The sequence below is a fragment of the Phyllostomus hastatus genome, unplaced genomic scaffold, assembly GCF_019186645.2.
Source record: "Phyllostomus hastatus isolate PE091 unplaced genomic scaffold, TTU_PhHast_1.1 phas_contig_304, whole genome shotgun sequence".
Lineage (NCBI taxonomy): Eukaryota > Metazoa > Chordata > Mammalia > Chiroptera > Phyllostomidae > Phyllostomus > Phyllostomus hastatus.
Window position 1 is genome coordinate 895,295 of NW_025333845.1, and position 26,737 is coordinate 922,031.

General features: G+C 40.0%; 1 protein-coding gene and 1 pseudogene across 3 annotated transcripts in view; both read left to right on the top strand.

Moving 5' to 3' along the window:
• LOC123819198 (tripartite motif-containing protein 5-like) overlaps positions 1-25,516 on the top strand; it is a 31,943-nt gene extending 6,427 nt beyond the window's left edge. For all 3 annotated transcript variants that reach the window (XM_045839493.1, XM_045839492.1, XM_045839494.1), the window contains 10 exons: positions 128-223; positions 849-1,079; positions 5,339-5,361; positions 6,163-6,263; positions 13,442-13,923; positions 15,019-15,114; positions 15,760-15,990; positions 22,332-22,354; positions 23,578-23,678; positions 23,972-25,516. In XM_045839493.1, coding sequence (XP_045695449.1) covers positions 128-223; positions 849-1,079; positions 5,339-5,361; positions 6,163-6,263; positions 13,442-13,923; positions 15,019-15,114; positions 15,760-15,990; positions 22,332-22,354; positions 23,578-23,678; positions 23,972-23,982 — 1,395 coding nt within the window. In that variant the 3' untranslated portion in view covers positions 23,983-25,516. The remainder of the gene's footprint in view (positions 1-127; positions 224-848; positions 1,080-5,338; positions 5,362-6,162; positions 6,264-13,441; positions 13,924-15,018; positions 15,115-15,759; positions 15,991-22,331; positions 22,355-23,577; positions 23,679-23,971) is intronic.
• On the top strand, positions 24,031-25,516 carry LOC123819248 (annotated as a pseudogene).
• Positions 25,517-26,737: the final 1,221 nt, after the last annotated feature.

The window sequence follows — 26,737 nt, forward strand, 5'->3', positions numbered from 1 at the left end:
GTTCTAATTGCGGTTCATTTCTAAAACTTTAGTGTCCTCTGAGGTGAGTCTGATTTCTGATTCATTTATCCTTAATCCATGTTCAAAGAAAGCTCATAGCTTGACTTTGGTGATTTCTTTCTGACAGGAGAAGCTCCAGGAAGCTCTGAAGAAGCTGTCACAGGAGCAGCAGGAAGCTGAGCAGTTGGAAGCTGACATCAATGAAGAGAGAGCTACTTGGAAGGTAGAAAGACATTATTCCTGAGGGAGTTCTGACATAGGAAACTGGGCAGCCTCTTTGTCTAATTACAAGGAGGCCACTTCCTTCTTGGTACCTCATAATTAATGAGTCCAGAAGATATTTGATTAGTCCATTTGATTAGTTTTTCCCTGTTGAGGGTTGGGGGCTACAGAGTAGATATGTCACAAGTAAAGCCACTGTTTTGGAGGCAAATACCTAGAGGGAAGCAATGTAAAAATTATTCATGAATTCCATGACCCATTTCCATTGTCAAGTTTGAGGCTCTGATACTTACAGAAAACTCATTAAGGAAGGCCCAGGATTCCGTTTTGCAGATATGGGTGGAGGAGTTTCATATACAGTATGGCATAATTGTCCAGAACAGGTCTCTACAATCTAAGCCACATCCACATAGCACATTGTGTCCCCTGGTGGACCTTGGGAAAGTAGACTTGAGTGAATTACTCTAGGAAAAACTCAAGGAAAAATAGTAGGAAAAATGGAATGTGAAAAAGCCTGGAATGGCTTTTTTTCTTTTACCTCCTAAGTGCCTGAAGAAAATATTTCTTGTCTTGGCTCCCAAGGCTCATGCAAGACTGACAACCTCTTTCTCTTCTCATCTCCAAAGAAACACATGCAGACTGAGAGAGAGAGGATTCTGCAAGGGTTTGAACAAATGAGAGGCATCCTGGACAAAGAGGAGCAGAGGGAGCTGCAAAGGCTGGAGGAAGATGAAGTGAATGTGCTGGACAACTTGACTATGGCTAAAGACCAGATGGTCCAACAGAAGCAATATATGAGTGAGCTCGCCTCAGATCTTCAGCGTCATATGCATGAATCAAGTATAGACATGCTGCAGGTAAGACTTGGGATGGGGCTCCCAGATATAATGAGATTCAGAGAAAACAGAGAGATTAAGTTATTTTCCCTTCTAGGTCCCTGCACCTTCTTTCTCATTAAAATGTTCCATTGACCACTCAGAGCCCCTTATCTGTCATTCATTTCAAGGGTCATTGGGAAATTCAGTATACAAATGGCAAGAGAAATTCCCATGGCTGTTATTTATAAAGGATTGGACAAAATTTGAGAAAAGAGTCTATAGGCTTCTGTTATCTGTGATCTAGCTGTAAAGAATTTCTTCACTGAGCTTAGTCAAATAACTGACTTCTCTCTTTGTGTTTGATTTTTTTTATTGTTTTAAGGAGTGGCAGATGTAATGTAGACTAATACTGGGTAAGGGATGAGCACATATGAATATGCTTGTGTTTGTGTGTTTGCACTGGCTAGGGAAAGATTGGGGGAAACCTATAGAGACTTGATAAAGGGATGGTACTTATTATGAATATTTAACTTTTTTCATGAAATTAACTGTACGACTGTGATCTTAAACTATGAAATGTATGGAGACTCAGGAAATTTCAGATTTTCTCTGCTTGACTTTTAGCCATTCTCTCTTGCTAGCTGAACAAGAATTTCAATTTATTTTATTGTTGATCAGTTAGACTTGTCTTCATTTTCCCCCCATTACTCTCCCCCTGCCCTACCCACTCCAACCTCCCAAATTCCATCCTCTCCCTCCTATTGTCTTTGTTCATGGGTCCTTTATACATTTTCCTTGATGACCCCTTCCCCTTCTTTTGCCCATTATTACCCTCACGCCTCTTCTCTGGTCACTGTCAGTTTGTTCTTTATTTCCATATCTCTGGTTCTGTTTTGCTCATTTGTTTTGTTGATTAGGTTCCACTCATAAGTGAGATTATATGGTATTTGTATTTTACCACCTGGTTTATTTCACTTACCATAATGCTCTCTAGTCTAATCCATGCTGTCTTGAAGGGAGCTCCTTCTTTCTTTCTGTGGAATAGTATTCCATTGTGTAAATGTACCACAGTTTATTGATCCACTGATTTACTAATGGGCACTTAGGCTGTTTTCAGCACTTGTCTATTATAAATAATGCTGCTATGAACATAGGGGTGCATAGGTTCTTTTGAATTGGTGTTCAGGATTTTTAGGGTATACTCCCAGTGTGGAATTGCTGGATCAAAAGGAAGTTCCATTTTTAGTTTTCTCAGGAAATTCCATACTGTTTTCCACAGTGGCTGCACCAGTCTGCATTCCCACCAACAGTACACTAGGGTTCCATTTTCTCTGCAACCTCGCCAACACTTGTGTGTTGATTTGTTTATGATGGCCATTCTGACCTGTGTTGAACAAGAATTTCTTAACTTTGGTTTGAGTACTAGAGTAATCAATTTCTATCTGTTAAATCTTTACTTCTGCCTTAAAAAGCATATTTCTTAAGGTATAAGTTACACATAAAATCACCCATTGTAAATATGCAATCCTAAGATTTTTAGTAAATATATCGAGATTCTTTACTTACTTACTGTTTTGTTATTCTATTACAGTTTTCCCAATTTTTCTCCCTTTGCCCTCCCCCATCCAGCCCACCCCCCACTCCCACAGTCAATTCCCACACCATTGTCCATGTCTGTGTGTCATTCATACATGTTCTTTGACCAGTCCCTTCTGTTCTTTCCATCATTATCCCTCATCCTACCCCTCTGGCTGCTTCCAGTGGTGTCTGTTATTCTCTTTTTCTTGTTAGTTTATTTTGGTCATTAAATTCTTCTTATGAGTGAGATCATATGGTATTTGCCTTTCACTGACTAACTTATTTCACTTAACATAATATTTTCCAGTCCCATTCATGATGTTGAACCATGAAGAAATTCAGTTCAACATTTGTTGAAAAGACTATCCTTCTAGCCCTGGCTGGCGTAGCTCAGTGGATTGAGTGCGGGCTGGGAACCAAAGTGTCCCAGGTTCGATTCCCAGCTAGGGTACATTCCTGGGTTGCAGGCCATAACCCCCAGCAACCGCACATTGATGTTTCTCTCTCTCTCTCTCTCCCCCCTCCCTTCCCTCCCTAAAAATAAATACATAAAATCTTAAAAAAAAAAAGAAAGAAAAGACTATCCTTTCTCCCCTGAATTACTTTGGCACTTTTGCCAAAAATCAATTTGCTCTAAAATGTAAGGATATATTTCTAGATTATCACTGTCTTACATAAATGTCTATATTTATCTTTGCACTGACACTCCAAGCTTTTGATTACTATGGCTTCATAAAAAATTTTGAAATAGGGTAGGGTAATTCTATTTAGTTCTATGGTAAAACAATTCTATGCTAAGCCAGTTCTCTCTGGAGACCATTTAAACACCTCTGCAGCAGGGACCATTTGGAGAATTTTACTACCATTGAATGGGTAGAGGCCAGAAATGCTGCCAATTCAGATGCAAAGCACAAGGCAGGCACCACTGCAAAGATTTATCAGGGCATAATCCAAGTAGTGTCAAAGCTGAGAAACACTGTCCTAGGTCCATTAAATTTTCAGTATCTTGTTAATTTTTACTAAAACCCTTGTGGGATTTTTATAGCGTGAGGAGATGGTGTCAGCTAAGGGATGGACTGTATAGGACAATTGTTTGTCGATCTAAACTCATTTAATTACTCCTTTTCCTCTTGATTACGCTTTGAGGAACCATCTCTACTCTCACTCTATGTAGTTAATTAGGGATGATAAAATCAGTAGCTTTAGCAATATATGTGTCTATCAATTCTAGGAAAATCAGCCTATTCAATTCACGTAGTTTTACCAATGTTGCAGTAATTATTTTAAGATATGTACTTGACCCAATTCAGGACAATGATTTGTATGCTTAAAATATTAGGGTTATGTCTAGAAAGAGAAATTCTCTTTTCTGCTAGGTAATATATCATGAATTATCATTTAAACCAGGATATTCATGTTGACACCATATAGAGTTTGAAATGAAATTCCATATATTGAATAGAAAATAAGATTTTGGGAAGAAAAAAAAAACAGATCCTGATGACAAGATTTTTCCCTAAAAATCTAGCTATTACCAAAGTGATATGTGCTTTCTGAGTTTCTCATTTCTTTATTTTAAATTTACGTCAGTTTTAGCTGTTTTTACATATACAATAACAACAAAAAACTTAATGCAGAAAATTAAGTTTTTCGAGGATGTGCAGCCAAGGCTTTGTTGTTATAAAGGCTTTAGAGTAAAGAAGGGGAAACCAAATACATTGGTGTATTTCCACTAAAAAAATTAGGCTAATAATGTTAAAAAGGAGGAAAAAGATGGCTAAAAGAAGCTTATCACATGGACTGAACTGGTTTAATATCATATTAAAATTTATAAATTATACTATTTAAGACAGTGATGAAAAGATATTGATCTGGATACTGGAATGTAAAAGGTTGGAAATCAGTCAATTACATTTTAGACTTTTATGCCGCTGGTTTCTATGGCCTGTTTCATATGTAAAACTTGATGAGTTTCCCTTCTGGTAGTGTGTAGGAGGTACATGGAGTGAGGGGAGGGAAGCCAGAGGAACATTTGTTTGAGGGTCTAGTTTGCTTGTTCCTGCAACAAAAGAAAATATACTTCCTGAGGAATTATTATTTATTTTTGATAACCCAGAAGCCAGAATGATGTCTGACAAATAGAAGATTTTGCCTTTGTCTCTATAATAAAGAAAAGTATAATGAATTAAGGGGTTGGTTCATCAATGTATATTTAAAAAACTGTGGGCCGACTCTCTTCCTTTTAAATATTACATCTCCAGACTCTTGAAATGTCTTTCTAACATCCTCACATGAGCCTTTGGGAGGTTTGGTCTGGGTGTTATCTCTAAAGTTTGTCCCCATTTATTTATTCTGACAATCTTCTTATTCACACCATAGGCAGGAGTGCTAGGGGTGTGAGGAGGAAGGTGAGTAAAACTTTGTGAGGTAGGAGGGCTTATCACTCCTTCAAGATTTGCCAGGCAAAATAAGGAATGTATAGTTAAATTTGAATTTCAGATAAATGACACATCATTTTTTAGCAGAAGAGTCCTAAAGAGTCCATAGGTAAAGAGTCTTTAGCTAAAGAGTCCTTTAGCAGAATATCCTAAATATTGCAGAGGTGATGATTGTACTAAGACATACTTGGAATTTATCTACAATTAAATTTTAATTAGCCATGTTAATTTTCTAAATGTGGAAACCTTACACTTGACTTACATATTGTCTCTTCTCCCCAGGATGTGATTAACACCTTAAGAAGGTAAGTGTTCCATACCAGGCATGGTCCTTTTTTGTGTGAGGACAGAATTATAACAGTAAGAGTGATCTCGAATCAATCATAATTTTAAAAAGTTTGTGTATTACACAGTTTCAAATTGATGATGACAAGTGAAACTATTTAATGGTAGGGATGTGTGTGGTGGGGGGTTACAGAGTTTGGGTAAATAGAAGCATCGGAAGTAAGGGATTGCAGCATCAGAACTCAACGACTTCACTCATTTTAGTCAGACCTCAGCCTCTGCCTTAGCATTTGTTTCTATACTTCATAGGTGCCTATCTTGTCACAGGAAGGATCATGTCTTCTTTATCTGCCAGGCCCCCAAGTTTTCTGCAAGGAGAGTTTTGCACAGACTTTTTAGGTGATGTTCTTTGGGTTGCAATAGATAGATAAATAAATAAATAAATAAATAAATAAATAAATAAATAACAAGTCTCAGGGAATAACGACTTTAGTCCTACTGTCAATGATTAACCTCTTTTTGCTTAAACACTTTGGCATCTCATAGGGAAAAAAACGGTTTTTCTCTTTCCTATAAGAAAAAATGGGAAGAACAAGGGCTTCCTGAGAAGTCCTTCCCTAGGTCACTCAGTGAATGGAAAGGCAGCCACAAAGACATTTCTTCAGGCTGCATTGTCACTGCCCTCACCTCTCCCTCCCTCAGGTTCTTCAGCGAAGTGGAGTACGGTGAGGTGGCATCAGTGGAGGGAAAGCCGAGGGAGACATTGGTCTTTGAGAGACACAATGTCAGAATTGTGAGCAATCAATTCTTTTCTTCTCTAGGTGCGAGATCTACACCTTGAAGAAGCCAAAAATTGTTTCCAACAAACCAAAGAGTGCATTCCAAGTTCCAGGTCTCAGTGGGATGCTGCAGAAGTTTAAAGGTGAGGGGAGCCAGGAGAATGATATTTTATGAAAAACAAAGTCTAAGCTTACTAACTGGCATTTGTGTTCTAAGGAAGTCCTCCAAATGCAGTTTCCATATCAGGCTATTTTTGCTGGCAATAATATGGCTTTGCAAGTCAGCTAACCTTCTTCTTTATTGTAAAATAACCTTATAAGTTTCTCAAAAAAACCCCACAAATTAAAAAACAAATACCCAACTTATTAGAAAAGTAAGCCAATATTACCTCTCCAGGAAGAAAGAGGCTGATGTTCATTCTGATCCTGTGTTGATAATCTTAAATGACAATCTTTTCCTCTTACCTCCCCCTATGTCTCACCCTCTTCCACTGCTCTCCATTTGCTTCATTACCTTGTCCTGAAAGCTATCAAAATCTCTCCCCTGGCAACTGCATGCATCTGACTCATCCCATTTCCACACTGATCCATCTAACACACCATTACCCAAGGACCAAGCTAATTGTATACCCCCTTTTTGAGAAGAAAATATGGATAATTTCTTTTGCTTTTGGGAAACAGCCCTGAAGGATTACATGACTGGGGAAATACCATATATCATGGTCACTGCAGGCTTGTGTGTTACCAAAGGGCTAGCAGTATTCAGCATGCCAGCTACACTGTCATTTATAAACTCATACAAGTGGTACGTCTTTTTGGAACAGGTCATTTCCTCACCTACTACATATTTTCCTCACTTGTATGCCATATTTCCTTCATGTTCTTCATTTTTCAGCTCAACTCTTATGATTTCAAGTTGGAATTGCTGGACAACTGATTATCTGCCCCCATTGTTTGATTTTCCCAAAGCATGCACACCTTTCTAGTGCTGTTTTTCATATATATGTGTGTGTGTCACATACATACATACATACATATTTATATATATATATCTGAAAAACATATGTATATCTGAGAAATATGCACACACACATATATTTGGCTGGTTATTTAAAATACTGGCACCATATTTTTCAGATTATAAGGTGAACTTTTTCCCCAAATGAGACAGATACCAGCCAGCAGTATCCATCGCTGCAGATGCTCGTCAAAACACGAGAAAAACATACACATGGACAACTAAGTCCTGTGGAGAAATAGGGAGGAAATGGCCACTCTCTCTATGGAGAGCACCCCGAGTCACCACCTGAGTAGGCTTCTTTTAAAAATACAGATACAGTTTGTGGATTACAGTCTGAATGGGAAGATAAAACAAGTAGGTAGTTTTCAAAGGGTCTGGCAGATCTCCCGCTGGGATTCTGGGCTTAGATTTTGGTGTTTTATCACTTAGAAAGACTACAGGGCCTAAAAGGCTAGTTACGTTTCCTGCCTGTGCCTTCATATTCTTTTTTTTTAAATTTAATTTAATTTATTGAGCATTTCTTTTTTTTAAATGTATTTATAGAGAGGGAAGGGAGGGAGATATAGAGAGAGAAACATGAATGTGCGGTTGCTGGGGGTCATGGCCTGCAACCCATGCATGTACCCTGACTGGGAATCAAACCTGCGACACTGGTTCGCAGCCCGCGCTCAATCCACTGAGCTACGGACATTTCTTTTTTTTATTATATTTTATTGATTATGCTATTACAGTTGTCCCATTTCCCCCCCTCTCTCCCCTCCACCCTGTACCCCCTCTCTCACCCATGTTTCCCCCCTTTAGTTCATGTGTCATACTTATCAGTTCTTTAGCTTCTACATTTCCCGTACTATTCTTGTCCTCCCCCTATCTATTTTCAACCTACATTCTATGCTACTTATTCTCTATACCTTTTCCCCCTCTCTCCTCCTCCTACCCCCCTGCTGCTAACCCTCCATGTGATCTCCATTTCTGTGGTTCTGTTCCTGTTCTAGTTGTTTACTTAGTTTCTTTTGGTTTTGCTTTAGGTGTGGTTGTTAATAATTGTGACTTTGCTGTCCTTTTACTATACATGTCTTTTCTTTATCTTCTTTTCTTAGATAAGTCCCTTTAACATTTCATAAAATAAGGGCTTGGTGATGATGAACTCCTTTAACTTGACCTTATCTGAAAAGCATTTTATCTGCCCTTCCATTCTAAATGAGAGCTTTGCTGGATAGAGCAATCTGGGATGTAGGTCCTTGTCTTTCATGACTTGGAATATTTCTTTCCAGCCCCTTCTTGCCTGTAAAGTCTCTTTTGAGAAATCAGCTGACAGTCTGATGGGAACTCCTTTGTAGGTGACTGTCCCCTTATCTCTTGCTGCTTCTAGGATTCTCTCCTTTGTTTTCACCTTGGCTAATGTAATTATGATGTGCCTTGGTGTGTTTCTTCTTGGGTCCAACTTCTTTGGGGCTCTCTGAGCTGCCTGGATCTCCTGGAAGTCTATTTCCTTTGCCAGAATGGGGAGTTCTCCTTTATTATTTGTTCAAATACGTGCTCAATTTGCTGCCTTTTCCTTTCCCATTCTGGTACCCCTATAATTCGGATGTTGGAACGTTTAAAGGTGTCCTGGATGCTCTTAAGCTTTTCCTCGATTTTTTGAATTCTTATTTCATCATGCTTTCCTGCTTGGTTGATTCTATCTTCCTTCTGGTCCACTGTATTGTTTTGAGACTCAGATTCCTTCCTTTCACTATTGTCTCTCCTCCGTGTATCTTCCTGCATCTCTTTTATGGTAACCTGCATCCTTTCATCTAAATTGCGCCCAAAATCAACCAATTCCGTGAGCTTCCTGATCATCAGTGTTTTGAACTGCGCAACTGATAGATTGGCTATTTCTTGGTTGCTCAAAAGGATGAGTTCTGGGGCACTGATTTGTTCTTCTATTTGAGCTATCTCTCTCTCTCTCTTTTTTTTTTTTTTGTCTGGTCACTCCTGCTACGGTGGGGGGCGGAGCCTTAGGTGTTCACTGGCGCTGGGCACCCCAGTCGCTAGATTGTGACATTATATGTGGGGGCAGGGGCGGGGGCGGGAGCGGGGACAGGAGGGAACAATGGCGGTAGTTCCATTCTCCTGGGCTCAGACTCTTCTCTGGGATCCTGGGCTGCGAGCTCTGCCCTGGTCCACAATTGCTGCCTCACTGGGTCCGCCAGCCACAGCTTGTGTACTCAGGGATCACCGCTGTGTTCTTGCGCCCCGAATAGCTGTCGTGCCGATTTCGCGCCAAATTTTCCCCGACCTCTGCGTGCCACAGACCTGTACCAGCCCCGTGCCTGCCCAGCTCGTCTTCTCCTACCAGTCTGGATGTACGGGTCTACTTCAACTTCTTGGCTGTCCGACTTCCATTCAGATAAATCTTCTATCAGTTCTGAGTGTTATTCTATCTGTAAATTATTGTTGTTCTAATCTTGGTTGTGCGAGGAGGTACGGTGCATCCACCTATGCCTCCATCTTGCCGGAAGTCCTCGTGCCTTCATATTCTAATTCAAGAGCATCCTCCAGCAAGCAGATCTCATAGGATCTTGCATATTCTATGTCCCAGGGCTGATTACCCCGGGGGCCCACTGACTCTGGTCTGGACTGCACTGCCCCTGTTATTTCCACAGGCCTGAATTGGGCAGATGAGACAAAGGCATCTGGGAGACTTGGATTTCTCACAACTAAGAACAAGGATTCAGGTCTTGACAAAGCCGAAGGGGCAGGGGCCGATGTCTATCACCCCTTCATGTCCACAGCACCCCAAGTCCTTCCCTGAGGCCTCCACGTGATCATGCCTGTCTTAGGTGATTCCCCCTGTGGGAAATCTTACCCGTCATTGGCTAACTGATCAAGCATTGGGGGCTGGCATAGAACAGGCAGCATTCATGCCAGGGAAATAAGTTTTTGTCTCCTTAGTGTCTCCTGGTTTGGAGGTCTCTTACTTAGCCTTAACCACGGGGGGTTACAGCTTCCTGAGACCAGGCAGGGCAGATCCCAACACCCAAATTTGGGAGGAAAACTGGGGTGCATCTTATAGTCCTGATGTAGCTTACCTGGCTCACTCAGAAGGTGGGGTGGCAGTGGAGAGGGGTCACAGGAGGCAGGAGCAGGATCCCCGCTGCAGGAAGCTGGAGGTGGCAGGAGTGGGGCCATGCTGTGGGCCCTGGGCTGGGAAGAGGGGGTATCCTGGCAGTGCAAAACGAGGGAGGCAGAAGTGGAGTCCCCACTGTGGCATACTATAGTGCTAGGGAGGAGGGTATAGGCAGTGCAGGTATGTTAGGAGAAGAAAGCCTGCGGTGCCCGTACATGCCTCCATCATGTCACTGGTGTGTCCCCATTAACATTAACATAGGCAAATTCCACTGCAGGGTCACATGTCAGTTGGCCCTACAACTGTTGCAAAACTGTAACTCCCATCATGCTTGGACAAGTTGGGATGATGGGAGTTGTAATTTGGCAACAGCTGCAGAGCCACACAGGTTGTGCAAAACTGCTGTCCCCATACAAGAGTGTTGCACAACCTTTGGCCCTCCAGCAGCAGATCCCCCATAACAGTGTGTCATCCACTGATGTTCTCAGCTACAGTGCCCCCATAACTATCAAGGACACAGTGCTGGTAGTTCTGTCATTACTGCATATTGTTGTAGAAAGATACATTAGTGTACCATAGTCTCCTGCTGAATCTACTGTAATTATGGAAAGATGTCAATACAGAAAAAGATTTTTTATAAAATCCCTTTTAAACTGAAGGTAGTGAAGTACGCCAAAGAACATGGGAACAGAGCAAGAGAGAAATACTTTGGGCCACCTCCAACTGAAAAAATGACACGGGAATGGAGGAAACAGGAGGATCAACTGCGAAAAACAGACAAAATGAAATAATGTTTTTGTGGGCATGCTGCAAAATGGCCACAGTTAGAAGTGGATATGAAAGAGTGGATCACACATCATGGGAACAATGGCTTTTCAGTATCTACAGAAATGATCATATGTGAAGCCAAATGTCTTGCTGCAGAGAAAGTCATTGAGGACTTCACTGGATCACCATCATGGTGCCACAGATTTATGAAGAGATGTGGCCTTGCTATGCACACCAAAACTAGGATTGCACAAAAAATGCCTATAGAATATGAATCCAAGATTGTATCTTTTCACAAATTTATCTTTTCTTTCTTACTGAATGTAAGAAAGAAAAATGAATTTGAAATAAGGCAGATTGGGAACATGGATGAAGTCCCGTTAACCTTTGATGTGCCATCCAACAAGACTGTTGATGTGAAAGGTGCCAAAACCATAACCGTCAAAACCTCAGGGCATGATAAAACCCATTACAGAGCTGTGTTGTCCTGCTGTGCAGATGACACCAAACTGCCACCAATGCTGATTTTCAAGAGAAAAAACATGCCAAAAGAGGCAATCCCAAGAGGAGTTATTGTTCATGTTCATGACAAAGGATGGATAGATGAAAATAGCATGAAGCTATGGATAGAAAAAGTGTGGTCCAAATGTCCTGGAGGGCATCTGAGAAAAGCTGCTCTGTTAGTGCTTGACCAGCTTAGGGCACATATCACTGAATCCACAAAAAAAGATTTAAAGAAGAGAAAACCCATTTAGCCATAATTCCTGGGGGCCTTACCAGCCAGGTGCAGCCTTTGGGTGTTTCCATCAACAAGTTTTCATGAGAGAAGAGTAGAACAAATGGATGGCTGCTGGAGATCATGATCTGACACCAACTGAATGAATGAAGAGGCCCACTGTTACCCAAGTTTGTGAGTGGGTAAAAACCTCATGGCAGTCAGTTAAGGATGAAACCGTTGTGAGGTCCTTCAAAAAATGTGGCATCAGCAATACCTTTAATGACTCTGAAGATGACGTCCTCCATGAACAGAGTGATGACAGTGATACTAGTGATTCTGAGGAACTGAGCTTCACAAAAGTGGACAGTAGTGACAAGGAGTTCTTGGGGTTCCCTGATGATTAGAGGAGTTTCTGTACTTAAAACTTAAAGTCAGTAATAATGGTTATTAATGCTACTGCTGAGTTCTGTTTACATTTACATTGGTGAAATATTATGTTATTTATGTTATCAAGTATTTTACCACATTTTTTGCTTCAAAATTTTTTTTCCTATTTTCTTCCTCTAAAACCTAGGTGTGTCTTATGGTCCAAAAAATACAGTACTTTCCAGGTGAATGTTAAGTGTCAGGGTTAGAATGGTTTAAACTCTCTATTTCAACTCATCGTTTTGTTTGTAGGTATTAGTTTAGTTATTAGCATGTAATTTCTAGTCATTAAAAATTAGTTGAATCGTCTTATGTAATATTTGAGACTTCTTTCCCAGAACACAGGACATCTGTGTTCTTATTTCTGCAGTTATTTGACTTCTGTGATCCTATGAGTATATTTATACTCTCTCCCTCAGCACCATCCACACTTTTGGGCTCCTAAAATGGTCCTTGGTATATTTCCAGGCAAACATGACATTTTACCATTTATCAACACAAGACTTCCCAGAACCTTCTAAATTACCTGTTTTGCCTTTGATTAACTCATTAAGGTAGGAACAGACCTCTGAAGGGGCACCCTGAATACATTAGGTTCATCTCAGCTCTGTGTATTGAAGACAAATAATCTTTGTAATTACTCACTGTGTCTATGTACATATCTAATAAAGGTTTTTCTCTTGCCACGTACACAAATACATTGTTACATATTGTGTCATGATGATAAGAGAAGTCATTCAAAACACATAGTGGATGATAGCAATGGTTACACTGTAAATAAGGAAGTCACAGCAGGGCTTTATGATAACTTAATACATAAGGAGAGAGTTAACCAAAGGATGAGAGTGATTTCTTCTTATACCAGGGGCAGCACTATGTGTGGAGAGAAGAGTAGGTATAAAAGCCCAGACACGTAAGTGTTTTGGTGCTTTTATCATCAAGGATGTGTCTTCTTCATGGGAAAGAATAAGTAGATGAGATTTTGGATCACAGAAAGATCTTGGTAGAAAGAGCCTCAGGTCATCCTTGTAAAAGTAAAGGACAACAACAACCATAGCACAGATAAGAATGAAATTTGTCATGTCAGATAAACTAAAAGTATTTAAAATTGTTATGAATTATCCTTTTTACCAGGTCACCAACTCCTTTCCTTGTCTCTTTACCATTTCTTTTTTGTCCTTCAATATGTTTTCTTGCTATGTCTGTGATTTCTACACAGTTAGCATCATTTAATCTAACCTTTCTTACTCTGCCTCCTTTCACCTTTCAATTCTGGCAGAAATCTGTGAGCCAGAGGAGCCTCATATCAGGACAGACAGGAGCAGGGGAGCAGCTGCGATGGCTTCAGGAATCCTGGTGAACATAAAGGAGGAGGTGACCTGCCCCATCTGCCTAGAGCTCCTGACAGAACCCTTGAGCCTAGACTGTGGGCACACCTTCTGCCAAGCCTGTATCACTGCAAACAACAAGGAGTCCATAGTCAGTCAAGAAGGCCAGAGCAGCTGCCCTGTGTGCCGAATCACCTACCAGCCTGGGAACCTGCGGCCTAATCGGCATGTGGCCAACATAGTGGAGACGCTCAGGGATGTCAAGTTGAGTCCAGAAGAGGAGCAAAAGACAGATCTCTGTGAGTGCCATGGAGAGAAACTCCTGCTCTTCTGTAAGGAGGATGGGAAGTTCATTTGCTGGCTTTGTGAGAGGTCTCAAGAGCACCGTGGTCACCACACTTTCCTCATGGAAGAGGTTGCCCAGGAGTACAAGGTAACAGGATGGAGGAGAGACAGGACAGAAAATAGTACTTGATGGGAAATCTCTGCTTTGTATTGACTGTAGTTACTTTGCCACACTAGCCCTGAGTCTTGAGATCACTTTTCTTCCTATGCTCACCTTCTAAGTCCTGAAAGACATTTATGTGCATTCCACACAATTAAAAAATTATGAGCAGACTCAAAGAAGAAGTAGATATTTTTATATCTTGTGCTAATAGGTGGAGGTTTGGTGCCCAAAGAAAGCTGATTATGGCCCCTTTGGACAGGAGTGGTAGGAGGGCAGCTGGGTGGATCGATACCTAAGTTTTTCTGTACTGATGCAGACACCGGCCCACAGTGTCTGAGTCATTATGGATGAAATGAGACATTCACACGGACTTCCGAGTCCAGTGGAGGAAAAGGGACAGCACAGCTTTTCTCTCAAGAGGAGCAAAAGCTTTGGCCCTTGCTGTGACCGGCCTTTATTGGGTTTCTTGGCACACTATGTGATGGTCCTCATTTACTATGTACATGTTTGTAAAAGGTGGTTACCTTTTACAGAAAACAAAGGAGCCAATGCTGCTAATCACATCCTAGAAGAGGGATATTTGCAAATGAAAAGGCAAAAGTGGTTGAACCAGTTACACTCATCCTTGAAAGGTTTAGCATGGATTTTAGGAATTTACTTTGCAATAAATGTCCTCAATTCAGGGTGAGGGAATTTTTTAGCAAGAGCAAGACTCAAAGCAGCCTGGGCACATTGCAAGCCTGATTCCCCCTGGGAGAACCTATCCGTGGGTGTGGGTCCTGTGCATCTCTGAGTGGGAGCTGGGCCCACACCACACAGAATGGTCTCCTACACCATACTACAGAATCAGGTTTCTAGTACAAACAGAATCAGTCTTCTCCTGACATGGAATGGGGAATTCTACCACTTGAGTCTTAGAGAAAACATTCACCATATCAGGTTTCCTTCAAGTCACAGGTTCTAACTGCTTTCTGTAAACTCTAGTATCTTCAGAAGTCAGTTTGATTTTTCTATCTTTATCCTCCATTCTGAAGCTGAGAAAGCTTATAGCTAGGCTCTGCTTTGATTCCTCCTTCACAGGAAAAGCTGCAGGCAGCTCTGAACAGGCTGAGGGCTGAACAGCAGAAAGCTGAGAAGTTGGAAGCTGACATCAAAGAAGAGAGAATTTCCTGGAAGGTAGGAGGAGACTCCTCCGAGGGAGTTAGATAAGAATGTGGGCAGATCCTTGAGTCTTAGTCCCAAGGGGCTCCCTTCCTCCTATTCCCTGAAAGTTGATATGTCCAATCATAGATTAGGCATTCTTTATTTTTTTCCTGATAGGGGTGGGGCTGAAATAGAATTTGTCATAAGTTAACACAGATATTTGTAGTTTAGTGATTCTCAAAGAGACTATCTGGTGAGGATGGTTTGTGAATTCTGTGTTCATTGCTGTCATTATTTTGAACCTTGAACTCTTCCAGGGGAAGACAATTTCCAATGGTACAGGACTCTATATCCCAGTGCTCAAAGTTAGGCTGAGGGTGGGGGCTGAGTTCAGGAGTAATGCAGCAAGGCATGATTGTCCTGGACAGCTGTGGGAAAGCTGAGCCACACCCAGATATTTTATTTTCCTTCAATGTTGGCTTCAATAATGTGGACTTGAGGCCATTACTTTGGAATGTGTTGAAGAGAAAATAATAGGAAAAATCAGCCTCCCCGAAAATTGCTCCCTTGCTTTCATCTCCCTTCCATGTGAGAACTTCCTAATCAGACACTTCTTTTTCTGGCTCCCAGCCACTGCCTGATCAAGCCTGAGTCCCTCTCTCTTTCTCATTCCTGAAGAATCAGATACAAAATGACAGCCAAAGTGTCCAGGAGTATTTTAAAAAACTGAGAGGCTTTCTGAACACTGAGGAGCAAAAGGAGCTGCAAAAGCTGGTGAAGGAGGAAGGAGATATTCTCCATGACCTGGAACAGTCTGAGCATGAGCTGGTCCAGCAGAGCCTGGTGTTGAGAGATCTCATCTCTGAGCTAGAGCATCGGTTAGAGGGGTCAATGAGGAAGATGCTGCAGGTAAGATGGGAAGAAGCCTCAGCATCTGAGCTTGAGGAAAATGAAGACTTAAGTTTCCTGCTGTGCTGTGTGGCTGCACTGTTTCTGGTGGTGACACTGAGGTTCTCATGGTCTTGCAGTAACCTTTTCCTGCATCTATTTCAGAGGTAATAGGAATAATTGAATGCATGAATAACAAGGAAAATCTTGTTTTTATTAATGTATCAATTGCAGTGCAAAAATCTCACTGTGGAGAGAAGATTCACCGTTTCACATTACATTCTATAGGCCCCTGTATCTGTGACCTAGCCTAGAACATTTTTCAGATACCTCCCCATGTCCCAAGAGTGTTGGTTTTGTTTCTTCCTCATAGAATGAGTTGAGATTTCTTTCCTCTGTGTTTGAATGAGCAATTATGAAAAATTGGTATTATTTATTCCTTAATAATTCAATAAAGTCAGCAGTGAAACCATCTAAGTCTGGGCCTTCCTTTTTGGAACAGTTTAAAAATATATGTATCTATGTATACATACACACTATTTTATTGAGTATGTAAATTTATATATTGAATACATACATATATAAATACAGGAAAAATATATATAGTATTGAATGTATAAATTTATTTATTGTGTTCACAAACATATAAATTCAGTAAAGTATATGTTTTTTCCTGTATTCAGTTTTTTAACATTTCTTGACTCAGATTTTGATAATGTACATCTTTGTAGAAATTTGTCCATTATAAGTTGTCATTTATAATCATGAAGTTAGTCATTATAATCCCTTAGAATCTGTTTCATTTTTATAGTATTCACAATGATATCCTCTCTTTTATTTCTTATAAAGTGATTTGCTTTTCTGGGAGGGTCAGTTTGGTTAATTTTACTGATGCTTTTCAAAAATAAACTTTATTATTTTATTTATTTATTTTTAAAGTTCCTCTGTCATTGACTTCTGTTCTTTATTATTCTGTTTCCTTTATGTTCCTGTATTTACACATGTGAACTGAGTGTGTGTATGCACATGTGGTACTGTGTTTAATTTGCTGTTATTTTTCTAGTTTCTTAAGGTGAGAATTTAGACCACTGATTTGACACAATTTTTCCTGTATCAATTTTAATGATATAAAACACTGTTTTTGCTATATTCTATACTTCTTGATTATTTACTTATCATTTGGATTCAATTAACTTATTTTCAAATTTCTTTTGTGATTTTTTTTCTTATTCTTAAACTCTTGGTATCTTTGAAACTATAGTTTAATTAAAAACACTGGGTGATTTTATACTTCTTCTTCTGAATATTTTACATTTAATTCCTTTCTAATCAAAAAGCATAACTTTTATTATTTCAATTTTTAAATATATTGACACTTCCTTTATAATCTAAAATGTTGTACATACAAAATTTTTATATAAATTTGAAAAAATGCATATTGTGCATTCATTGTGTGAAAGGGTCTATAGATGCCACTATAATTTCTTTTCTTCTCCTTAAGTCCCTTTAACGTGTCATCTATTTCTTATCTGGAAATCTCTTTTGGTCTCTTTCAATTCTTTTTTTTTAATATATTTTATTGATTATGCTATTACAGTTGTCCCATTTTACCCCCTTCACTCCCCTCCACCCTGTACACTCTCTCCCACCCACTTCCCCCCCTTTAGTCATGTCCATGTGTCATACTTATAAGTTCTTCAGCTTCTAAATTTCCCATACTATTCTTACCCTCCCCCTATCTATTTTCTACCTATAATCTGTGCTACTTATTCTCTGTACCTTTTCCCCCTCTCTCCTCCTCCCACTCCCCTGTTGCTAACCCTCCATGTGATCTCCATTTCTGTGGTTCTGTTCCTGTTCTACTTGTTTGCTTAGTTTCTTTTGGTTTTGCTTTAGGTGTGGTTGTTAATAATTGTGAGTTTGCTGTCCTTTTACTATACATGTTTTTTCTTTATCTTCCTTTCTTAGATAAGTCCCTTTAACATTTCATAAAATAAGGACTTGGTGATGATGAACTCCTTTAACTTGACCTTATCTGAGAAGCACTTTATCTTCCCTTCCATTCTAAATGAAAGCTTTGCTGGATAGAGTAATCTGGGATATAGGTCCTTGTCTTTCATGACTTGGAATACTCTTTTCCAGCCCCTTCTTGCCTGTAAAGTCTCTTTTGAGAAATCTGCTGACAGTCTGATGGGAACTCCTTTGTAGGTTACTGTCTGCTTATCTCTTGCTGCTTCTAGGATTCTCTCCTTCGTTTTTACCTTGGCTAATGTAATTATGATGTGCCGTGGTGTGTTTTTTTTGAGTCCAACTTTTTTGGGGCTCTCTGAGCTTCCTGGATTTCCTGGAAGTCTATTTCCTTTGTCAGAATGGGGAAGTTCTCCTTTATTATTTGTTCAAATGCGTGCTCAATCTGTTGCTTTTCCTCTTCCCCTTCTGGTACCCCTATAATTCAGATGTTGGAATGTTTAAAGATGTGCTAGAGGTTCCTAACCTTCTCCTCATTTTTTTGAATTCTTATTTCTCCATTCTTTCCTGTTTGGTTGTTTTTCTTCCTTCTGGTCCACTCTATTGTTTTGAGTCCCAGTTTCCTTCCCATCCCTATTGGTTCTCCGTGCATCTTCCTTCATCTCTTTTATGGTAACCTGCATTTTTTCATGTAATTTGTGCCCAAAATCAACCAGTTCTGTGAGCTTCCTGATCATCAGTGTTTTGAACTGTGCATCTGATAGATTGGCAATCTCTTGGTCACTCAAAAGGATGAGCCCTGGGGCATTGAGCCCTCGGGCATCTGTTTTCTGTTTGAGACATGTCTCTCTCTCTTTTTTTTTTTTTTGGTCTGGTTGCTCCTGTTACAGTGAGGGGCAGAGCCTTAGGTGTTCATCGGGGCTGGGCACCTCAGTCGCTAGATTGTGATGTTGTATGTGGGGGCAGGGGCGGGAGGGAACAATGGCGGTAGCTCCGTTCTCCTGGGATCTCAGTCCCTTCCCTGGGATCCTGGGTTGCATGCTCTGCTCGGGTTCACAATTGCAGCCTTACTGGGTCCGACAGTTGCCGCTTGCATACTGAGGACCCACACGCTGCAATCTTGTGCGCCACCCGCTGCGATCTTGCATACCCCGGGTGGCTTACACGCTCCCGGTAGCCTATGCGCCCAGTTCTCCCTGTTCTCCACTCTCACAACCCGCGCTCGGCTGCTGCTCATCTTTGCCCCTCCTACCGGTCTGGATGAATGGGTCTACTTCAACTTCTTGGCTGTCCGACATCCATTCAGATAAATTCTCTATCAGTTCTGGGTGTTATTCTACCTCTCAATTGTTGTTGTTCTAATCTTAGTTGTACGTGGAGGTACGGTGCGTCCACCTATGCCTCCATCTTGCCAGAAGTTCCACAGTGCTCTTCTGGTCTCTTTCAATGCTAAATGATAGCTTTGTTGGATAGAGTAATCTAGGTTGTAGGTCTTTGCTTTTCATCACTTGACTAATGCCAATCCTTTCTGGCATGCAAAGTTTCTGTTGAGAAATCAGCTGATAGTCTTATAGGAATCTTACAGGTAAACAACTGGTTTTCCCTTGCCCCCTTTAAGATTATCTCTCTGCATTCTTCATTCCTCACTTAGTTATTTTTATGCTATCTGTTTCATTATGTTTCCTGTTTCTTTGTTGAAGTTCTCATTGAGATCATCTATTCTTTCCCTAAGTTCAGTGAGCCTTCTTATAAACACTGTTTAGAATTCTGCATTGGGTGTATGGATCCTTGCCTCCATTTTGTTTAATTTGGAATGTGTTGAACATAAAATAATAAAAAAAAATGTATTCTTGCTTCCATCTCTTTTTCCTGTAAGAACTTCCAAATCAAATACTTCTATTTTCTGAGGTTTTATCCTGATCTTTGATTTGGGACTGTATCATTGTCTTCTCATTTTGGCTGCCTCCCTATGTTTATTTCTGTGTGTTATGTACATTTGCCATGTCTTCTAGTCTTGGCAGAGTGCCTTATGTAGTAGTAGCCTTTGCTGTTTTTTTTTTTGCTCACATGAGCACTGGGCTCTGTGCGTGTCCCTAGTGTGGGCTGTATGTGTTCTCTTGCTATAGTTGCGCCTTAATTACTTTCAGCACATCTGAGGCTAGGAGTGACCCTCAGGCTGAGTGGCAGTGAGTAATACATTGGCTCCAGTGAAGAAGTTGACTCCGTGGAGTGTGATTAACAATAGTGGGGATCAGGTGCCTACTGTGTCTATCCTTTGGGCATGTCAATTGTGGCCCTAATTGAGTGGCACTCTGGTAAGTTCTGAAACTGGCCACCAGGTGTATCGGTTCTGGGTCCTCTTGGGAGGGGCTCTGGTGTAAGCCAAGTTCAGCCACTTCCTTTCTCTCAGCACCACCTATTAGGAGCAACGAAGTGATCTGTGGTTGGGTAGTTGCCTGTGCTGTGTTTGGAGATGTGTTGGAGATGCTATGCAGTTCACTAGGATGAGATGACATAACTGCTACCCTGAGACCACTTAGCAAGAGGGAAAGTTCACACTAGGTCAGCCACTGCTTGTTTGGGGTTTGTGGAACTTGAGAGATTTTAAGAAAATTTGCAGCATGGGCTGACAGGCCAGCTGCTTGTGTGGATTATCCTCTGAAAGAAATTTGGTCAGAGGCTTGAACTGGGTACAGTAGCATCTCTGAGAATCACCCAGATTGGGCAAGAGTGGTGTTAGCCTGGTTAATGGAGACTCAGATTTGGTCCTTGCCTATGTCTGGTGGTTGTGTACAGAAGGGCTCCAGAAGAAAAAGATGGAGCCTGTCATCACTCTAGTCCTTAGAAGTGTTGCCCCACCAGTCCTCCACTTGAAGCCAGACAATTCAGTTACTCCTCATATGTCTCTGGCACTTTTCAAGTTTCTGTCTCTTCTCTGGAGCTTAGGGCAAGTGTTGTGAGGGAGTGACCCTATGCTAGGGGCCTTTAAGGAGATGCCAGGTTTTTCAGTAGCCCTCCATCTCACCTGGACTGAGTCCATGCTGGATTTGACAGCCAGATATTGTGGGGACTCCTCTTCCCAGCACTGGCACTCCTGGCTGGGAAGCTAGATGTGGGGCTGGGACTTCACATCTATCAGGAGGTACCTCTGTATCCAAGATATTCCTACTAATTCTTAACTTGCACAGGAGGGTGTGGTAGCAGATGGTTTTGTCTCAGGCCCTCCTACCAGTATTGAGGTGACTTCTTTATATCTTTAATTGTAGAACTTCTGTTCTGCTCATCTTCAAGTGCTTCTCAAGGGTGATTATTCAGTAATTTATTTACAATTTTCATTTGGTTGTGGGAGGATACAATCACAGTATCTACATACACCAACATTTTGACCAGAATTCTATCAATTATTTTTGCCCTACTTGTGTCTTTGAATGCAAACTATGTCTCATGTCACTAGCAATAACGAAATTGTTTTTCATCTAGTCCAAGAATTTCTGCCTTTATTTGGTTAATTAAGATAATAACATCTATTGAAATTCTCATGTAGCTCTATTTAATTTATATTGTAATTGGGGTATATTTGTTGGGGTATATTTGTATATTTGTTTCAATAAGTTGCCTGCAATTTTCATTGTTCTATTTCACATCAACAAGCTTCTTTTGAATTAAACAGATATTTTCAATATAAAATATTAAGCATAGTAGTTTCTATTTCTGTTGTAGTTGCTCCTTGGAACACAATATGCATCCTATTTTATCACGGTCTACTTCAGATGAATATTAAACTAATCCCAGTAAAATATGGATACTTGCTTCCAAAATTGCTTTCTATTATTATATGAACAACACAGTGATGCTTTAATATGGGCACTTGAAAGACAGTGTATCAAATGAGGAGAGACTTGAGAAAAGTCTACATTAATACATTCATTTGTTTGTACCCTCAGCAGAACTCATGTAAACTTCTTGAGGAATACTACAACTAGTCATCTTTGGTTACCTGGTATAATCCTTGACAAGTAATAGTACCTCACTTTACATTCATGTTGAATGAGTTAATGAGCCATGACTTATTCAAATCATCTCATGAGAGCCTTATGAACATGGGTAATATGTCATGGGCCTCATGTTTTCCTCTTAAATATGCCTCATGTCCTGATAGTGGAAGCCTCATGCTGTGGTTGCACAACGTGAAAGTTTGCTTTACCTTTTAGGAATCCTCAAAACTTCACATGAGTCTTCTTGAATGATTGACCTGAGTCTTCTCTGTACTTCTTGGGTGTCACTTTGAGACCATCTCTGTTCCCCCCATATCAGGGAGTGGTGGGATGTGATGAAACTTTGTAAATGAGGAGGCTTATTACCACTTGACCCATTTTTTTCTCTTTTCTCCCTAGGATGTGAATGGCATCATGAAAAGGTATGTGTGGGAGAACAGAGATGGTCCTTTGGTGCTGTGAAAAGAGGTTTAAGGCTATTAATGTTATCTAGTGGTTAATTAGAATACAATATTGCTCAGGGCAAGAAAATTCTGGTTTGGTTTTATCTTAAATTCCTGTCCACATTTCATGGTTTGAGTGTTCTCTAACTACTTCTAATGGACCAGTTTGTGTAGTGGGGAATTTAGGTTGGGGGAGGTGCTGAGTTTGGGTCAGCAGCTTTTAGGGTTGAGATGTTGCAGTATCAGACACCTGTGACTTCATAATTTAGTCACCCAGAATGCCTGTATTGAATTCAGGTTCCCTTTATTTCTTAGTGATTTTATCTATTGGGCATAGGTTGTGTCTTCTTTACCTGCCAAGCACCCAGAATTGGAGAACACTCTTTTATATTTAAAGTTATCCCTTGTGGGTAGAAGAATCCTGGTCCCTTCCATAGAGTTCTCTCTTTTTTTCTTCTTCAAAAAACAGATGTGAATAGCAAAGAATATTTTGGCCTGGTGCAAACAACTGATCCCTCTCGACCATGCACTTTCAAAAGCAGAATGAAAGAGCAGCATCATTATATCTACATTTGAATGCCTACCTGGCTACAACAAGCTGTTCAAACATAAAAACTGCCAACCACAATTAGTATGGTATATATAATGTCTTCTTTTCCAGGTGTTATGTTGTCCCTAGAGAAACAAAAATCTCAGATTTTATTCTGAGAGTCTCCCTTCTGGGAAGCAGACTTTAAAGTCCATATCCCCTCCAGACAGTAGTCCCTCACTGGGTAGTGGTATCTGTCAAATTACTAGGAGCCAGGTTCTGCCACCTCTCTGTCATGTAATATCTCTCCACATCCATTTGGTGAGTTTTCCTCACATTGTTTTGTTTTAAGGAACCAAAGTTTCCATTTAAAAAAAAAAGCCATGTAATTTTATATGATTCCTAGTGGTAAGAGAAGTGGAGGTTAGTTTTCATTTTGAAAGGAATTAACTGTGCTTCTGCGAGGTCAAGGCCTGCCTAAGGACACACACTGTGTACTGTAAAGTTAGCCAGGAGTGTATTCCTTTGGCTCCAAGGTTGGAAGTCTGCTCTCTCCTTGCTCAGGGGTCCATTGAAGGAGGCTCAAGTGCTTAGTGGGGTGAGTAGACAGAAATGAGTGGTTTTGGAGAGCCAAAAAGTCAGAGGTGTGAGGATATTATTTTGTCATCCCTAGGAGTAAGACCTTTACTCTGAAGAAGCCAAAAACTGTCTCCAAGGAACAAAGGAGTGTGTTCCAAGCTCCTGACCTGAGTGAGATGCTGCAAGCATTTAATGGTGAGGCATGCCAGGGATGGTGGGTGGCTGAGGGTGTCTGGTGATGGTGGGAGTTAAAGAGGGAGGAGGGTTCAGTTTCTAGGTGTGGATAGAGGTGGCAAAGGAGAATGGATATCATGTGGTGATGATGTAGCCATAGTTAATGGGGAGTGACCAGCTGTCTTGTTCACCTCTCATTTTTCTGTTTACTATCTTGTATATTTCCCCAGTCTTTCCCATGTTCTGTAGAGTAAATATATTGTAGTGCTGACTCCTTTGCTTATATTTACTGGTATGGATTTTTATCATTTCAGAACTGCCATAAGTGCATCGCCATTGGGGTAAAGAGATATCACAGCCTCATGAAGTCACCATGACCTCATCTTTTTATAAAACTTTATATTTTCTACCTGGTTATATGTGGGTTTCTTTTTCAATTTTTAAATTTTTTTTTTTTTTTTAGAGAGAGAGAGACAGAGATAAAGAGAAACAGAGAGACAGAGATAGGGACAGCAATAGAGACAGAAATATTAACTTGTTGTTCAACTTATTTATGCATTCTTTGGTTGCCTCTTGTATGTGTACTGACAGGAGATGAACCTGAAACCTTGGCATATTAGGACAATGCTCTAGCTGAGCTACCGACTCGGGCTGGGTCTTGTGTCTTAAGATCCATATTTTTTTCCCCAAAACACATATATTTCTTCAGTTTTGTACCTTTCCAGTTCCCACTCACATTACTTTAAAGATCTCCCTTACAATACCATAAATAAAGGCACATCAAAGTTTTTCTATACCCTGTAACTTTTCTACAGTTCACGTGACTCTGGATCCTCCCAAAGATGAATCAAAAGTTGTTGTCTCTGTGGATCAAAGACAAATAAGAAATCCCTCTTCTAGATTAATTTATAAAGGGTATAATAATGCTTATGATCAATTTGGTGTCCTGGGCTCACCGTTTATTACACCAGGGAAACATTACTGGGAGGTAGATGTGTCAGAGGTACATGCCTAGGTCTTGGGGTTATGTGGTAAAAAAATCCCCTGACTCAAACATGAAGAGTTTTGTTAGACATGGTAGCAATTGTCAACATGTTTACTCTAGATATCAACCTAAACATAGCTTCTGGGTTATAGGATTAGAGAACCAATTTAAACATAATGCTTCTGTGTAATCTTCCTCCTCTGATCCCTTGAAATTAACCCTTTCCCTGACTGTTCCTCCATGTAGTGTTGGGGTTTTCCTACATTGTGATGCTGGCACTGTCTCATTTTTAAACAAAATGAACCATGGGTTTCTCATCTATAAATTTTCTTCATGTTCTTTTTCTCAGAAAATTTATTTATATTTCAATCTTATGAAATGTGCTGGCCCCATGATACTATGTTCTCCAAGTTCTTAAATCACACCCTCAACCACCTCTATGTAGTACCACTGGCCTTGGATACATCTAGTGAACTGAGCTTATCTGCACCATTCTCTCATCTTTTCCTTGCTGCCCCTCCTTGTTTTCCCTGTTGGTCACCCATCATTCATTCATCATGAGGGTGTACAATTTGCCTTGGGTCACATTTCTCCAAAATCTTGTTTACATTAATAGAGAATCTTAATTCATCCTTTTTTTCTATACTCCCAAAGAAAATGACTATTGCCTCATAAAAATGCAGTTATAGAGGTGACATCTCTACCAATATTTACAATCTCATTTCCTCTGCTACTGAATGGCAAGATGAATGATAACTTTTCAAGAATTTTGTATATGACTAAAGGCCTTGTATAGGAGTCATTCACTACAGAATGAGTACTCAGGGGTGTGTCCCTTATCCATCAAGGAATAAAGGAGAATTTTTAGAAATAACATGTACTAAGAGTGGAGTTTTGTGTCTACAGTGTCTGAGTTCAAGTCCAGTCTCTCCAAATACACACAGTGAACCTTGAATAAGATACTTGAATGCTGATTTTACTTTCTTAAAACATTCCCAGTACAGAAATCACACCATAGGTAGGATCATTGTGAGATGAAAAATGCCATTAAGTATAAAATATATAAATGTCTCAACTTAAACATTTTCTACTAATTATTAAAAATATAAGCTGTGTCAGTATCTCATGAAACAGGTTTGTGCCTACATGGACAAAGGGTGTTTTTTTTTAAGATTTTTATTTATTTATTTATTTTTAGAGAGGGAAGGGAGGGAGAAAGAGAGAGAGAGAGAGAGAGGGAAACATCAATGTGTGGTTGCTGGGGGCTGTGGTCTGCAACCCAGGCATGTGCCCTGACTGGGAATTGAACCTGCGAAGCTTTGTTTCACAACTTGAGCTCAATCCACTGAGCTATGCCAGCCAGGGTGGGTGTTTTTTTCTTTTTTTTTTTATCAAAGTTTCATGTTTCAGATTCCACATCTATCTCTGTTACTGTCAAGACTACTCCAGCTCTGCCCATGGTAGATCCGTATGGTTTTTTGTATGTGATGGTGAATTTATTATTATACTTCTAGTGTTACTACACATTACCCCTAATCAAGTAGAGGAAATTCTAGAAGACTCAGTTTCTCAGTTGTAAAAAAAATTTTACTTGATTTATTATTGTGAAAATTAAACAACAGAATGCTTTCAATTACTTCCATCATTTCTAGCACATAAATAGTGATCAGGTATACTGTCTATTCTTAGACAGTTTTTAGTTGGCCTCTCAGTATGATTGAAACAAATCATTTTAAGTAGACATATTAGTTTTCTTTCAATATTATTATCCTTGCTTTAAGAAATAAAATAACTTGTAAAAAATAAAACTTGCTTTAAGTTTTAGCTAATCAAAAAATGAATATTTCTGTAAAACCATCTAGTCTAATTTTTTCACTTTTCTGTAGTAAATATATTTCATTATAATAGAATTTCGCTTCAGACTCTGTTTGCCCTGCTTTAAAGAGTCATTATTTACAGTAATACAATAAGTATAAGAAGTACAATTACTGGATTTCTTAACAATGGTATAGATAATTATTCCCCCTTCCCACCCTTGGTCAGCCTAACTTTTGCAGTGAGGTGAAAGTTTTCAGGAACAAAGGGATAAGCCAGT